This window comes from Lolium perenne, chromosome 2 (assembly GCF_019359855.2).
Source record: "Lolium perenne isolate Kyuss_39 chromosome 2, Kyuss_2.0, whole genome shotgun sequence".
NCBI lineage: Eukaryota > Viridiplantae > Streptophyta > Magnoliopsida > Poales > Poaceae > Lolium > Lolium perenne.
Window position 1 is genome coordinate 286,515,006 of NC_067245.2, and position 16,548 is coordinate 286,531,553.

Consider the following 16,548-nt stretch of genomic DNA (forward strand, 5'->3'; position numbering starts at 1 on the left):
CGGCATCTTGTTAATAGGTTAGTTCCAGAAAATGCACGAATATGACATAAAGTGTGCATAAAACATGTAGATAACATCAATAATGTGGCATGGAACATAAGAAATTATCGATACGTTGGAGACGTATCAATATCCTCTCAGCAAGATTTCGCTGGATGTTAGTTTCAAAAAAAAATCGCTGGATGTTGTTTTTGGCACACCCGACAACTTCAGGAAGGAGAGACTCGAGTTTGAGGTAGTAAATTGGGAATCACATTACCATGCTATTCTCGGCCGACCAACATTTGCCAAATTCATGGTAGTTCATCATTATGCGTATTTAAAAGTCAAGATTCCATGCAATAACGGGACAACAATAACTGTTCATGGAAGCTTTTCTCGTTCCGACAACTGTGATAAAGATTTTCAGAATATCGCCTCCAAATTCGGAGTCAGAGAATAGCTCAATGCACTAGACGTACTTACTGACCATAAGCATTAACCTGTCGATAATCGGAACACAAATTTTGATGAGTTTGACACTGCCAAAGAAGCAAAGAAGCATCAGGTGCATCCCTCTGATCCGAAGAAATCAGTCAACGCATCGGCTGATCTTACTGTCGCATAGGAAGGCGCGCTCATCGAGTTCCTCCGTGAGCGCTAGAAAATATTTATATGGGAGCCATCCGACATGCCAGGTATTCCCAGGGAACTCACTGAGCACGCCCTCAATGTTTACCCTAAAGCCAAACATGTACAGCAGACAGTACGTCGCTTTTCGGAACCAAAAAGAAAATCCATCGAGGAAGAAGTTAAGTGGCTCTGAAAAGCTGGGTTTATTCGAGAACTCAAAGAAGCCAAGTGGGTAGCCAACCCAGTAATGGTGTCGAAGAAAGATACAATAGCTCTTCGTATGTGCATGGACTTCACGAGTCTCAACAAGCATTGCCCGAAGGATTATTTCCCGTTGCCTCGTATCGATCAAATAGTCGATTCCACGGCAGGCTGCGATCGCCTCTCCTTTCTAGATGCTTATTCTGGAAACAACCAAATCAAACTCAAAGAAGAAGACCAAGAGTTAACGGCGTTTATTACACCGCATGGTGTTTATTGTTATAGTGTCGTGACTTTCGGGTTAAAAAACGTGGGCGCAACCTATCAACGGTGTATGCAAGCCTGCCTCGGTGAACAGATTGGCAGGAATATCGAGGTTTGTATCGATGACATCGTCGTCAAAACCAGAAACACCACCACACTCATCGATGACCTACGAGAGACCTTCGACAACCTCAATCGTTATAAAATCAAGTTGAACCCGAAGGAATGTTTTTTCGGAGTACCTGGAGGCCAAGTACTTTATTTCCGCTAGTGGAATTGAAGCCCACCCCCTGAAAATTAAGGTTGTTCTTGATATGGAACCACCGAGGAATTTGTAGTAGGTGTAGCAGCTGGCAGGACGAGTGGCAGCTCTTAGCAGATTCATCGCTAAATTCGGAGAAAATGCGTTACCCTTCTATCAACTAATGAAGAAATCGGAAAAATTCGAGTGGACAGCAGAAACACATGACGCTTTCGACGATCTTAAGAAAGTTCTGTCAACTTCCCCAGTCATCATTACCCCTCACGACAGGGAGCCAATGCTACTCTACATCGCTGCAACCAGTCAAGCAGTCAGCACCGTGCTAATAGTCGAACGCGCGGATGCAGGGAAAGTCCACGGCGTACAACACCTTGTCTACTACCTCAGTGAAGTACTCACTATCAGAAATTGGTGTACGCTGTGTGGATGACAACATGAAAGCTACGACATTACTTTGCCGAGCATCTGTTATTATCATCACCGAGGCTCCGGTAAAACACATACTCACCAATCCAGACGCTACAGGTCAAGTATCTCAGTGGGCCATAGAACTGGCACCGCACGATATCTCTTATGTCAATCGAACGTCCATCAAGTCCTAGGTCCTCCCAGACTTCTTTGTCGATTGGATTCAGTCGCAAACTCTGGCTACACCCGATATGTCGGGTTCGTGGACCATTACTTCGATGGCTCAAAGCGAAACATGGGCGCAGGTGCAGGAGTAGTGTTAATCTCACCGCAAGGTGACAAGATGAAATACGTGCTAAGGATGAACTTTTCGCTACCGACAAACAATGAAACAGAGTATGAGGCGTTATTGCATGGTATGCGTATGGCTAAAGCATGTGGTGCTACTCGTTTGGATATTTATGGAGATTAAAACCTCGTTGTCCATCAGTCGATGAACTTATGTGATCCTATCAGTGATAACATGATTGCTTATCGCCGATGGAAGCCAAGTTCGAATGTTGCGAGTTAAAACATATCGGCAAAGCCAGCAACGAAGAAGCGGGTGCCTTGGCAAATATCGGATCCACATGATCCAAGATTCCAACTGGGGTTTTTTACGAAGTAATCAATCAACGATCTATAAAAATCAAGACTTCGGCACCACCCACACAGTCGGTTACCGACTCGGGGGCTACGCCTCAAGACGCTGCCAAAGATATTGTTACTGGACCAAAACAACAAGTTCTGCTCCTCGAGCCCATGTGGACTAAGCCTTTCTTAGCATATTTACTTCATCAGGAGCTACCAGATGACCCGGTGGAAGCACGACGCATCATGCGTTGCTCCAAAGCATATACAGTGGTAGCTGGTGAACTCTAAAAAGGAAGTATATCTGGCATATTTCAACGGTGCATCGCCATCGAAGATGGAAACACCCTGTTACGAGAGATACAAGAAGGCACGTGCGGCTACCATGCAACTAGTCGAGTACTTGTAGCTAAAGCTTTTAGAGTTGGGTTCTATTGGCCAACAGCAGTAGCCGATGCAAGAGACTTGGTCAAGAAGTGCGATCCTTGTCAACATTTCGCACCAAAACCACACGCCCCAGCTATGGACCTTATGATGATACCTCTAGCATGGCCTTTGCGCAATGGGGACTCGATCAAGTTGGGCCAATGCTGAATTCATGGCCAGGTGGGCATACCTATATATTGGTAGCAGTCGACAAGTTCACCAAATGGATCGAGGCTATACCAGTCACCAATCAAACAGCCACAACAGTTGTCAAGTTCTTTAATGGTAGCACCTGTCGTTTCGGTGTACCTCATAGCATCATCACATACAATGGAACCAACTTTGCATCCAATGAATTCCACGAATTCTGTGAAAAGCTCGACATCAAATTCAGTTTTGCTTCAGTTTCACATCCTCAAACCAACAGGCAAATGGAAAGGATTAACGGTCTAATTGGCATAAAAAAGCGTCTCACAAAGGCAGTTGGTGCCTGTGTTGAGGAATTACCATCAGTACTTTGGATTTTACGGACCATGTCGAATAGGTCGACGCAATATACTCCCTTCTTTCTTGTACACATAGCCGAAGTTGTTATGCCTATCGACGTTCGCTTTGAAGCACCTCAGGTCGTTGCATACAACGAGAACGCCTCTGTTCAACCATTATAAGACGATGTGGATCTAGTAGACGAAGCTCGAGATATTGCTTTGGCTAGAACTGCGGTATATCAGCAAGCGATACGAAATTACTACAGTCGAAGGGTGCGCACTTGATGCTTTAACGTAGGTGACCTAGTATTACGACTAAAGCAGAAAGGATATCTGAAGCTCGAATCTCCTTAGGAAGGATCCTACGTCGTCACTGAGGTTATCCCAGGATGAGCTTATCGCATCAAAAATACTACAACAGGATTGGTGGAAGGCAACCCATGGAACGGTGCATAATTGCGGAGATTCTATGTTTAGGCCTCTTCTTTTTTACTTCCTTTTATAGTATTCAATAAGGCTTCTTAGCCATCTTCAAGATAATGTATACCTCAGTTGCATATCATGAATAAACTTCTAGTTTGGCTCATACAATTATTATTTCACTCGAAAATATATTTGGGACCTCATCAAAATATTCGGCTATTACAACTATTGCTCCCATCGAGAGCTCTGGTTTACAAAAAACATCACCTCAAAGTTTTCTCGAAATGTCAGATATAATAAAGCTTACCCGGCAATACTCGGGGCTGCAAGGTTCTTATAATTTTCGTCAAAAGCCTCAGGGAACATGCGAGTGCTACGATTGACGAAAATCTTTATACAAATAAAAATACAAATACTTCCACAAATCCTCAGAGAACATGCGAGCGCTGCAATTTGTGGAAACTATACAAATAAGAAAGGCTCACGCCGGTGCACCGCACTACAAAGCAAATTAGGCACATGGTTCTCTCATTTACTCGGGGGCTGCTGCCAATAAAAAATACACACGACCCAGCAACACGTACTTGCGATTACTACATGGTCGTCGAATGAGCAAACTGACTTGATTCCTCAGTTGCCTTCGAATTTATACAAACAAAATTATCGACTGGGCTTACGGTCCCTTCAAAAAATTCGCAAAATCATCGATTATACACGATGCTGCAAAAGAGTATCGTCGGCATATGGTGTTAAAAAATAACATCATCATTGCAATACAAGATTCTCTTCAAGAAAGAAGAACAATTCAATTTACAAAACCAGTTGTGGTAATTACAAACTAAAATTGCACCACGTGCATAAGTACTCGAATATTTCCTTCAAGACATGGCTCCTTGATTATTATGGGCCCGCAAATCTTCTTCAGTACCTGCTTCCATCCTAGAAACAACAATATAAGCAGGATGCCTGGCGACAGGGTAGTATTGATTGAGCTCTATGTCGGCCTTGGCAATCGACTCTAAATCAAGGGTTGGATGACAAGCCAACACGGAAGCAAATGCTATTTCGGCTCCAGGGAGGAGTTCCTTTCATACCAAAGATTGAATTCTGGCATGATTCTTGAATCGAGTCATCAAAGCCGACAAAGTTTCGGGAGCTGGATCAAGTGGAAACATGGTCTTCCACACCATGGTAAGATGAGTGTGGAATTTTTCGAAGTAATAGTACACCTTTTCCGCTCGATATTCAAACTTGACCACAGTTACAGCTTTCGATCTATTTGCCCACAATGAACTCTTCGGAAGCGATAAATCAGTCATGGCTTCAATCTTACCATGAGCCCGTTTATTTTCCTCTAGTCCGTTGAAAGAAACGACTGTCGAAGAAGGAGGAAACTCAAGTCATAAGAAGGTTGTAATACCGAAGGAATATGAAGAACATAGAAAAATTGATTGCTTACAACTTAAGCTTTCGATGATCTAGAGCATATTGCTCGAATTCAGCAGCAAGCTCGCCTTTCTTTTTTATCACTGCTGCTATAGCATGGATCCCAGCTAGGTCCTCCATTTGTGATATTCGATTGCGCAGTCGATGCACAAGTTCGGACTCATTACCAGTCGAAGAACTCATGGAACTTTCGGCACGAGAAGCAGTCGAAATCATCTATTGTAAGTTATTTGACGTACATGCTTAGAAAAATAACAAGAGGTTTATCAAATTCAAACACTCCCATCGGGAGGCATCAAAATCACTTCATTTAGAAGAGTGATCACAAAAGTAGGCGCTGGCAACAAAGCCGGTATGTTTCGTTACAAGACAACGAATTGAAATAATATGTTCAAATTACAATTAAAAGTATCATGGAATTAGAGCGCTTGAGTTTGCGCGGATGAACTTGGGGCAGCATCAGATGCACTTTTCTACTTCTGGTCTTCAACTAACTTAAGGAGCTGGCTTGCGCATATGCGTGCCGAGTCATTGAAGAGGCCAAGTTTGACAGTTGAGCCATCTTTATTCTTCGGCAGTGCTTTAGTCAGGCGCTCCAAATCGGCCTCGAATCCATACTCCATCAAAAGCTGAAACGCAAGAAGCACTCCATAAAGACGAGAGCGACGCTTCAGTACCTCGATGGTGCTGCCGGAGTCGACGAAGAAAGTGTTCACGAGCTCTCCAAGAGTTTTGTCTTGGTCCAGCTTAGGGAACATCATCAAGAATAGCTTTGAGAAATCTTCCTTGGTCTTCTTTAAGAGCTCCTGAATTTGTTCGCTGGAGTCCACGACAAAGCAGATGGCATCCGACATAGAATCTACTCGAAGCCTGTTGGTACGGTCGACAGGCATGTCGGCAGCACCTAAAAGTATTGCAGAGAACAATTGTTGAAAGATAAAATGTTTTTGCAAAGAACGAAAAGATAGAGGAGACGAAGAAATTTACCTAGCAGACTCTCGATAGATTTATGGAGGTCGCCCTCCTTTTTGTCTGCTTGGGCCTGAGCTTCGAACTTCAGCTGCTCCTCCTCCTTCATCTTTTCCTTCAGCAGATTCAGCTCCTTCAAACTTGCGGCTTCTTTTTGAGCTTCAGTTGCCAGCTTATTTGCTTTCTCAAGCTGTTCAGTCGAAGACTTGGCAACCTCGCGAAGATGAGCATTCTCCGCTTCCATGCGAATGAATTGATCAGCAAAATCCACCACAATATCGACTGCGGCATGAATAGGTTGTGACGATAAAGCAAAGAGTTTGTCAAAGTATATCACAAGATTATCAAAGCCAACACTCGGCTTCAACCAGCCAACTATCGGCTCGGGGGCTATCGGGTACGGATTATTAGAATGAAAAAAGGGGAAAACACTCACATGATCATTCGAAGATGGTGGAACAATAGAACTTGCCAAAGGAACAGTAGAAGAAGCTTTAACCTTCCTCACTACTTTCCTCGAAGGAGGAGGAATAACTGGTTCATCTTCAGATGACAAGGGCACTATTTCTTTTGTCGACGCCATTTTATCGGAGCTAATCTTCGCCTTCTTCGAAGGAGGAAGATCTGTATCTCCATCAAAACTAATAAAGAGGCATTGATCACATTAGTTCAAGACTACTAAGAAATTCTAAAGCAGAACGTAAGTAAAAAAGGGACTTACGATCGACATCAAGTCATCCTCATCATTAAAGAAGCGTGATGATCTCTTTGGAGCTGGAGCTGCCGAAGCTTCAGGAGCTGTCGTATCAAGAGGACTTTCATCATCATCATCGTCATCACACCCTCTAGGGCTTGACTCCGCTGTTTCAATCAGGTCATCAACAATTCTCCTGTGGCGCCTGGCAGTAAGAAGCGCCTCATCATCATTTTCTTCTTCTTTCGAGGCATCATTGTCTTCGACCACATCGGGGTTTTCTTCGATTTCTTTAGAGATGTCATCATCTTCGGGAGCCGCCCCGCTCTCGGGTTCAGGAGGGAAGCACCTTGCGATAGTAGAAGGCTGTCAAGATAAAGAAAACCTATTAGTTTAAAATACAAAATATAAAATCAAGCACAAGATAGTTGAGTGACAAGAATCACCACGGCAGGAAGATGGCGAACATCATAGGGGGACTGAACTGATGTCAGGGCTATGGGGTCTTTCTGGCTGAAGCGTGTTGATGTCTATGCACGCTTCTATTCTTGTAGACAGTGTTGGGCCTCCAAGTGCAGAGGTTTGTAGAACAGCATCAAGTTTCCCTTAAGTGGATCACCCAAGGTTTATCGAACTCATGGAGGTAGAGGTCAACGATATCCCTCTCAAGCAACCCTGCAATTACGATACACGAAGTCTCTTGTGTCCCCACTCCCCAACACACCCAATACACTTGTCAGATGTATAGGTGCATTAGTTCGGTGAAGAGATAGTAAAATGCAAATGATATGGATGAATATGAGTGGTAATAACAATCTGAAATAAATATGGCAGCAAGTAAACATGAAGTAAAACAGTAAATAAATGGTGGTTCGATGTTTGGAAACAAGGCATAGAGATCATACTTTCACTAGTGGTCACTCTCAACAATGATATCATAAAGAAATATAAATATAAGCACTTCACTATGCTACTCTGAACTACTCTTTGGTTAGATAACGAACACTAATTCCATGCATAGGGCTGCAAAAGCAAACCTTAAAGATGTATTCCCACGTACTAATGAACACCCCGCGCTGCACTTTGACCATTCATAGGAGGTACTAACACACCACAATTTCATAGAGACATCCAACTCAAATCATAATTCGATGAACAAGTATTCTGTGAAATATAGCCTAAGAGACCCACACGGTGCACACACTCCACCTTTACACACGTGGGACAAGAAGTCTCCGGAGATCACATAAGTAAAATCCACTTGAATAGCATAACAACATCTAGATTACAGAGCTCATGGTCACATAAAGATCACACCATGGGAGAGAGAGACATACCACATAGCTACCGGTAGAGCCCTCAGCCCCGAGGGAGAACTACTCCCTCCTCATCATGGGAGTCAGCAACGACGATGGAGATGGCGGTGGAGTCGATGGAGATGACTCCAGAGGCAATTCCCCGTCTAGGCATTGCCACCGGGTGGCCACCCTACTCACTACCGTCGGATGATGCACTGGAGATTTGTTCTGGAGTGATCAGGAAGATGCAAAACCAAGTGAAATCTCCTAACTTCACGTAAACTGCTGACTTAAATGCTAATTATGCGACGATGCACCATGGAAAGTATCAGGATTTTGCAGCGAGACAGATTTTACAGTGAAATAGTTCATTGAGGTTGGATAGGTCAAAATGTGGTGTTTTAACCAATATTGGTGGAGCATGCATACAAGAAGTTAATGGTGAAGCAGCCTTTCTCTCCCCTCTCCATAACTGGCTCCGTTTGTGTGTGCACTTAATACTCAACACCCAACATTTGATATTGTATGTGCTATGTTCATCATGTGATAGTAATTGTGATCTTGTTTGTTCAAGGTAGCATATTTGATATTCAAACTTCATGTCAAAGTACTTATTACTATGCTCTGATGAAGTTTCATTCTTGTGGAGCATAAGAGAGGTGTGTTGCATCATCTCTATGTTAGGAAGTGATGACCATACTAATTCTGACCTTACATATAATATGATTTGTACCTTTATATCTCATTGATGAATTGCTTTTTTGTCCACCACAACTTTACGAGAGAATAGTCAAGTGAACCCATGAACCCCGGTTTACTTTTTATCATAAGAAACACCTTTATCTTGCATTTACATTGTTTTCTATTAGCTGCACTATTTTATTCCGAAAATACAAAAATATTTACTTTTCTTATTTGCATCCAAAGCACCAAAAACAATCAACCTCTTTACAGTTATACTTAGTTATTTTATCTAGTTTAGTTTACTATTTGTTTTATTACTACTTGTGTTATCTAGTTTAGAAGGCCAAAGAGAGGTTCAAGCTTGAGGGGGGAGGCAGCATTGTTGAGGGACAAATTTGATTAAATGATGAAGTCGAAGGAGGTGATAGAGGCAAAGACTTTGGAGACAAAACTTGTCATTACCAAGAAGAAGAAAGAGGTGAAGCTTGCAAAGGTTGAAGCCAGCCGAGAGGAAGCAATGAACAAGGCCAAGTTGGAGGAGATGAAGATCAATGTGAAGAAAGGCAAAGCAATGAAGTAATTATTGGCCGAAAAGAGGGCGATCATGATGATGAACACAAAGGACATGAATTAGCAACAAATGGAGTGGTGAAAGGAGGCCTCGGCGGAGATCATGGAGAGACGAAGACTAGCTCGTAAAGGGGCAAGTGGTGGTGCATCGGCTACGCATGGAGGTGGTGGAGATCACGGTGACGACGGTCCTATCTCCGTTTAATGCAGGTGGTGATAGGAGATGGTGAGGAGATGCAACAACTTTTTGCTATGAACTATGCACGATTTTCTATGATTGTGCCATGGCGATTTGATATAAAACTATGAACTATGCATCACTTGTTTGCATCTGCTAATTTGATATGCTGATTCTATGAAAAACCCTGCATTTACAGGTTCGGAAGCTGCTGTCGCGGAACAAAGCCCGTAAACCAAAACTGCAAAACAGAATATTCTGTTTTACAGTTTTGGTTGACAGGCTCTGTTCCGCGTCACCTCTTTCTCGACCCATAAACACGAGATCGGTGAACCGAACTCCCACTTTTCAGTTTGGCTGTTTACGGGTTCTATTAGAGATTATCTTAGCAATCGAAGCCCAGGAACCTGGCGTGCAACACATGTATAAGCCCATATAGGGGTAACCGAACATGTAGGGAACCCTAAGTCCTATGTGCGTCGAGCCGGTATGGTGGCCGCCTACGTGCGTCGAGCATGAACAAGCAAACAACGCGATGGCCACATGCTCTCTTGCGAGATGTGGAATTGATGGAGGGGAGAATAGGATAAGGAAGGGAGGGAAGGGAGGGGAGAAGGAGTAGATGGTAGTGTGCTAGCTACACCCCGGTGCCCTGGCCAGAACCAAATATATTGGAAGTGTGCTCTGCAGTGACCTATGCTACCGATAAGGTCATACTGGTAGCGTTCTAGCATGTGGATACGATGTGGATATGGTCTTGCCCCGTGTGCGGCTAGGGCCCTCATACTGGTAGCATGCGGAACGCATGACTATACTACCAGTAAGCCCATAATGGCAGCGCATCCACTTTTGGCACACTACGAGTAAGAGAAGTAGGTGACATAATTCGGGTCCGCAACCAGTTAGCATGCGGCCCCTTTGGCGCAGATGCGGCTAGAGGTAGTGCTGCCTTGGTCCGATCTGGGCCCATGGTGGGCCACGAGGATAATGTGACACATCGTATTGGTGGAGTTGTTCGAGGAGGAAGCAGAGGCAGAAGGTGGTTCTAGAGTTGCACTGACTCGAGTGTCACGTTATCCCTGGGTACACGCTCTTTCCCCACCGTTCTCGCTCCCACCACTCCCTTCTCATTCTCTCCTAGATCCGGGATGGCAAGCCCCTCACCTTTTCTTCTCTAGCGATAGCCGACGTTGTAGTCGGGGAGGGACCCTCCCCTTGTATAATATGTGTAGTTTTAGGTTTAGAGTTTGTGGTTTGCTTCTTGTTTGGATCCATGTCGTGGTCTCAGGTGCTCCTGGTACTCTCGAGCTGTAGCCAGGGGTGCTTCTCCTCTTTTTGCTCCCGACGCTTCCATGGTGGGGGGCGAAGGTGGCGGAGGAGGCAGGTGCAAGATCCTAACCAAATAAGCTCGTTTCTCCCCTAGATCTTGATCTCGTGACTGGCTGCTGTGTGGATGTGGTGGGGGAGGAGGGCCGATTTTTCTTGTTCAGCCACCGTGGATGTGGAGATGGAGGATGCTGGGAAGCTGCTCCGCTTCGACCTATACAGCAAGGAACTGCATGTATCTCCGGATTTCGTCAACCGAGGCCAAATTTTTCCTCAGTATCTATGGTCGACGGGCCACTCCGTTCTGTGGTGTTGTGTGCACTGCAGTATCTTCAACCTCCAGGCCGGTGTGCCATCAAGGAGGCCCTTCAGCGACAGCGAGTCCGTCACGATGCTCATCGTCAGCCCATCGCTAAGTCGTCTCGTCCCGTGGCGGCACCGGCGGCGGTGATGTCGAGTGCATTTCGTCGCTGTGGAGAAGGACCAGAAGGATTCGATTGCTTTTCCATCTTGTTGCAAGGTCCTTTGTGTAAAGTTGTTGGTCTTGGTAGATTTTTTTCTTTCTTTTGGATCACTTTGTAATATGTAACCCACGACTGATTTAATTGCAGTTCCAGAACGTTTCCTGGTTCAAAAATAAAATCCTGAGTGGGTGTGGTAGTGCTGTGTTGTTGGCCATGTGGGTGGGTGAGGATGTGGTGCCTAGGGTTGTAAATAGTACAGATATTTTTCGCTCCAAATCCGCATCCTCATCCGTTTCTAAGGATATGATATGCGATTTTCCAAATCCGATGGATACGACATAGATACGGATATTGATCATGCGGATATCCGGCGGATGTGGTAGCGGACATGGTATGGCTGTTATCCGATGGATACGGATTATCCGCTGTTTTTTGCGGATTATCCGACTTTTTCAATAGGATAATCCGATTATATTAGCCCAACCCACTAGTCCAAGTATCCAATTAGTCTTTATTATAACCTAGAGTTTAGTGATTACATCATGTAATCACCGGTACTAGTAGGGTGCACTGATGAGACGATCACATGACATATCGTTTTCTCATCCTGTACACCAGCACCGTCTACCGCCAGCGCAAAGCGCATCTCTCCGGCGATCCGACCGGCACAATGGATGGTCTTTGTAATAAGTACTGGGATCTTCACATTGATGATATTTTAAACTATTCGCCACTCTATGTTATTATTTGGAGGGATTTTTTGTTCATATATTTGTAGGTGAAAATATGTCTTCATGCGTGTATCTATCCGATATATTTTATCCGTTTCGGCTTTAAATCCGTTCTGTTTCGATCCGCATCCGTAGTCTGATATAATCCGCATCTAAATCCACATCCGGTTATTATCCGCTCCGCTCCGAATACGGCGAAAAATCTGCTAAAGGATATGGAGAGAGCATTATCTGATCCGATCCGTTTACATCACTAGTGGTGCCCCGTGCGGCCTCCTGGCATGTGGCATCAGCCAACTTAAAAATATGCACTCCCTCTGATTCATATTTATCTAGATTTGCATGCATTTAGTTAAAATTTAGATTACATGCGTATTTAAACCCCACTGGCCACGAATAAACCCCAGAAAACGTCCCCCAAGAAACCCCACGGCGGCCGCGAAGCTCCCCGAGGGTCCGGCATGGCGGCTGCGTCTGCACGGCTGCTGCTCCACAGGGCGACCAGAACTACGGCGTCCTCCTCCGTTCTTCTCCACCGCCCACTCGATTCGTTCTCCAGGTGCTCCCGAAGCCTCGAGCCGCCCCTCCCGCGGCCGCCGTCCACCGTCGACTTCCGACGGCACCTCTCCGACGCTACCTTTGACGCGCAGGCGCTGGACACCCGCGTCCCCGCCACCGTCATCACCGGATTCCTCGGCTCCGGCAAGGTCTGGTCCGCCTCGCTTACTTTGCCTTTCCCTTACGAATTCGGATTTAAGAAGTTGACCCGCCATCAGTAAAACCAAGTAAAACTGGTGTGGACTGTGGATTTGAACTGAGAACCTCTCTTTACTTACCTTTCGCTTCTGAAACCGTACTAACTGGAGTGGCAGGCTATAGAAGTCTGGAGTTTGAACTCACTGCATATTGTCTTCTACTTGACCAATATATCATCTGATTGTCCAGTAATAGCGTACGTGGCCTTAGTATGAATTCAGATTTGAGAAATTGATGCGCTGTCAGTAAAACCAAGTTCAACCGGCAGTGGATTTAAACCAAGGAATTCCTTTTCACTTCCATGATGATATAATATATAGAATACTGATGATTCTCAAATAGGTTTGCTAAATTGTTTTGAATCTCTCTTCGCAGACAACCCTTCTGAATCACATTTTAACTTCACAGCATGGAAAGAGGATTGCTGTCATTGAGAATGAGGTTAATAAGATTCTTTCTTCTTGTAGCACTTTGCTATGCCCTGTCAGCAGGGAGCTTTGTTTGATATTAATTATGTTTTGCAATGGATCGATAGTTGCACCGAATTGGCTCCATTTAACATGACGAGACTCGGTATTGCTATGTAGAATAAGCCATATTGTCCTTTTGTGTGTAGTTTGGTGAAGTGGATATCGATAGCTCACTTGTCGCTAACCATTCATCCGTTGCTGAAGACATTGAACAATGGCTGCTTATGCTGCACTGTCCGAGGTGACCTTGTGAAGATGCTTCTCAAGTTAGTGAAGCAAAAGGGAGACAAGTTTGATCACATTGTAATTGAAACAACAGGTAAATCTCATTAAATAAAAATCTAACCCAAAGGTGCATGGTGTTCTGATGCTGCCTAACAGAATTAATCACCGTCCAGGTCTTGCAAAGCCTGGTCCTGTTATTGAGACTTTTTGTTCAGATGAATTGGTCTCGAAGTATGTGAAACTTGATGGTGTGGTTACTTTGGTTGATTGTAAGCATGCCATGAAGCATTTGAATGAAGTGAAACCAAGGTGGGTTGTGAATGAGGCAGTAGAACAAGTTGCTTATGCAGACCAGATTATATTGAACAAGGTATTTAGTCAGTCTATAGATTTTAGACCCTAAACCCTTTATAGAACTATCCATAAGGCTCTGATGCCAAACAATTTTTTATTTGAAGGATATCTTTTTTTCTTAATTTTCTTTTTTAAGAATGAAGGGCGGGCCTGGTGCAGCGGTAGAGCCTCACCGCCTGTGACCGAGAGGTCCCAGGTTCGAGTCGCGGTCTCCTCTTCGTGAGGGTAAGGCTTGCCACTAACACCTTCCCCAGACCCCGCACAGTGCGAGAGCTCTCAGCACTGGGTACGTCCTTTTTCTTTTTTAAGAATACACCATAAAACCTTCTTGCTTTTCTAATGTTCCATAATTGCTATCTCAATTGTAGATTGATTTGGTTGACGATGCAGAACTAGAGGTTGTAACCAACAAGATCAAGGTAGGTTGGTAGAATGCCTTCAGAAAACAGAGAAATTCTATGGAGTGCAACCTTATCTTGTTTTGCACAAATTGAAAATATTTTCTCGTTGCAGCTCATAAATGGGATGGCACAACTGAAAAAAGCAAAGTTTGGTGATGTTGACATGAATTTTGTGCTAGGAATTGGGGGTTATGACCTTGATAGGTTAGTATTCCTTTTTTTTTCTTATTAGGTGTTGAAGAATATTGGGCTGTGGTCCTGACTGTGCCATGTCATATTTTGTTTCTCTAAGTGCGATAAATATATATCTGCAGGATTGAGGATGCAGTCCAATCGAACGAAAACAAAGAGACAGGTCATTGTCACTTGGGACATGAGCATGGTAATGTTCATGCTCCAGTATCCATGTGCTCTGAATCCCATTATATAAGAGATATGCCAATTTTTACAACTAGGGCTTAAGACAACAATTAGTGGCTTCCTTTTGGATTTGTTTCCTTTTACTGAAATTTCTGATGAATAAATAGAGGCAGATACATGCTTAATAATTAAGATGACAACCATACTTGCAGTTTATTTGCCTATGTGTATTCATTTTTCATTCAACTTTCTTCTTTTCTCAGTCTGCTCAGTTTACTCTGCTGACTTGTAGGACACCATCACCATCACGATCATGTCCATGATTCAGCTGTAACTAGTGTAAGTATTGTTTCGGAGGGAGTACTTGATCTGGATGAGGTAAAGAGATGTACTTGAGAATTGCTCGAGATATGGTTATTCCTTCTACTACCGAACTTTTCCTCAGTAAATGAACATTTTTATCACTACTGTTTTTTTTCAAGGTTAATGATTGGCTAGAGAGACTGGTTGATGAGAAAGGTGAAGACCTGTACAGATTAAAGGGTGTTATATCTGTAAACGAGTCAACTGGACGCTTTGTATTCCAGGTCAGCTAATTTACCTCTTTGCTTGGAAGTAATCTATACGCCTATTGCGTGATCCAAGTTGTGTGTCATTGGCTATCCTTTGTTGCCACATAAAGCTTTTGTTTGGGTGCCTCTGCAATTTCGCTACTGACAACAACTAAAAACCGTAGGGCGTGCACTCCATGCTGGAAGGATGCCCCGCGAAGCCATGGGAGCCTGATGAGAAGAGAATCAACAAGCTTGTGTTCATAGGCAGGAATTTGGACGAAGCTGCACTAAGGAAAGCCTTCAAAGGCTGTCTGCTATGAATACTGTGGTCATGTATTCCTCCTTGGGAGGTTGAGGCTCGAACGACTATGCCGCGGTTAAATTAGGCACGGGAGCAAGTACAAGCCCCTTATCTTTTTGGTGTGATGTCTGCATCGTGTTCACCGAGGAAACTGATAACTGTTGGCAGCATCCTCACCTTGATTAGAAGCACGCCTGTATGCCAGTGAGCCAGAGTACTTTTCTTATGATGAAATCGAGCAATTCATGTCTGAAATGCTGAACGCATGCTTTTTGCCATGTTTCTTGCCATGTTTCGGATGTCATTAGATTTTTTTTTTTTTTTGAAGTTTCGCCGCCTGGCTTTTATTAAAATGATGACAAAATATCTGATTAAACAGGCTCAATCAGAAAATCAGGGATAAATTCAAAACTAGTAACATAAGACTCTAGCAAGAGAGCGGAGCGAGCACAAACATGTGCTGCTTTATTACCAACTCTCCGCACAAACTCGAACCTAAAACCCTGATGCTGGCCATAAGAGCTGATTTATTAATCTCGAAATCTAGAGTGGTTTCATCGCAAAAAAAGAGAAATTCGGAGTTTGTAACACTTGCTTAACATGATTATTTGCACACAGTTTTTTTCTTGAGTATGTGTTTTGTTATGAACGTTTAGGTATAAACCAACATGGCATGCATTAGATCCAAAAGTAGCGAAAAGTGTTTTTAGCTCCCGAGCTCCAGTGCTCTCGCTATGTTAAGAAAAATTTAAAAATATTTTTACAAGTTATAAAAATTATGAAAATAATTCTGAAAACTGTCATTGATACATTCCACAATCATGCAAAATCTCAATCCGAAATTCTTTTTATTTTGAGCTAGATAAAAATGACAAAATCGGGTATGTTTTGAAGATTTGAAAATGTCTACTCAGATCTACAATTTTATCATTTTTGTGTAGCTCAAAATATTAAGTATTTAAAATTGATTTTTTGCACGTTTGTGGGATACATCATTGACTATGTGCGGATTTTTTTCCAGAATTATTTAAAACTCAAAAATATGATTTTTGA

At 43.5% G+C, this 16,548-nt stretch overlaps 1 protein-coding gene and 1 pseudogene across 1 annotated transcript; one reads left to right on the forward strand and one right to left on the reverse strand.

The window, feature by feature from the left end:
* Positions 1-5,422: 5,422 nt before the first annotated feature.
* LOC127330703 (uncharacterized) lies at positions 5,423-6,844 on the reverse strand. Its single transcript, XM_051356827.1, has 2 exons — positions 6,148-6,844; positions 5,423-6,064 (listed from the first exon to the last, which is right to left on the reverse strand). Exons 1-2 carry the CDS (start codon positions 6,710-6,712, stop codon positions 5,634-5,636), a joined length of 996 nt encoding a protein of 331 aa, XP_051212787.1. The 5' UTR covers positions 6,713-6,844; the 3' UTR covers positions 5,423-5,633.
* Positions 6,845-12,473: 5,629 nt separating this feature from the next.
* Positions 12,474-15,773, forward strand: LOC127336358 (uncharacterized; annotated as a pseudogene).
* Positions 15,774-16,548: the final 775 nt, after the last annotated feature.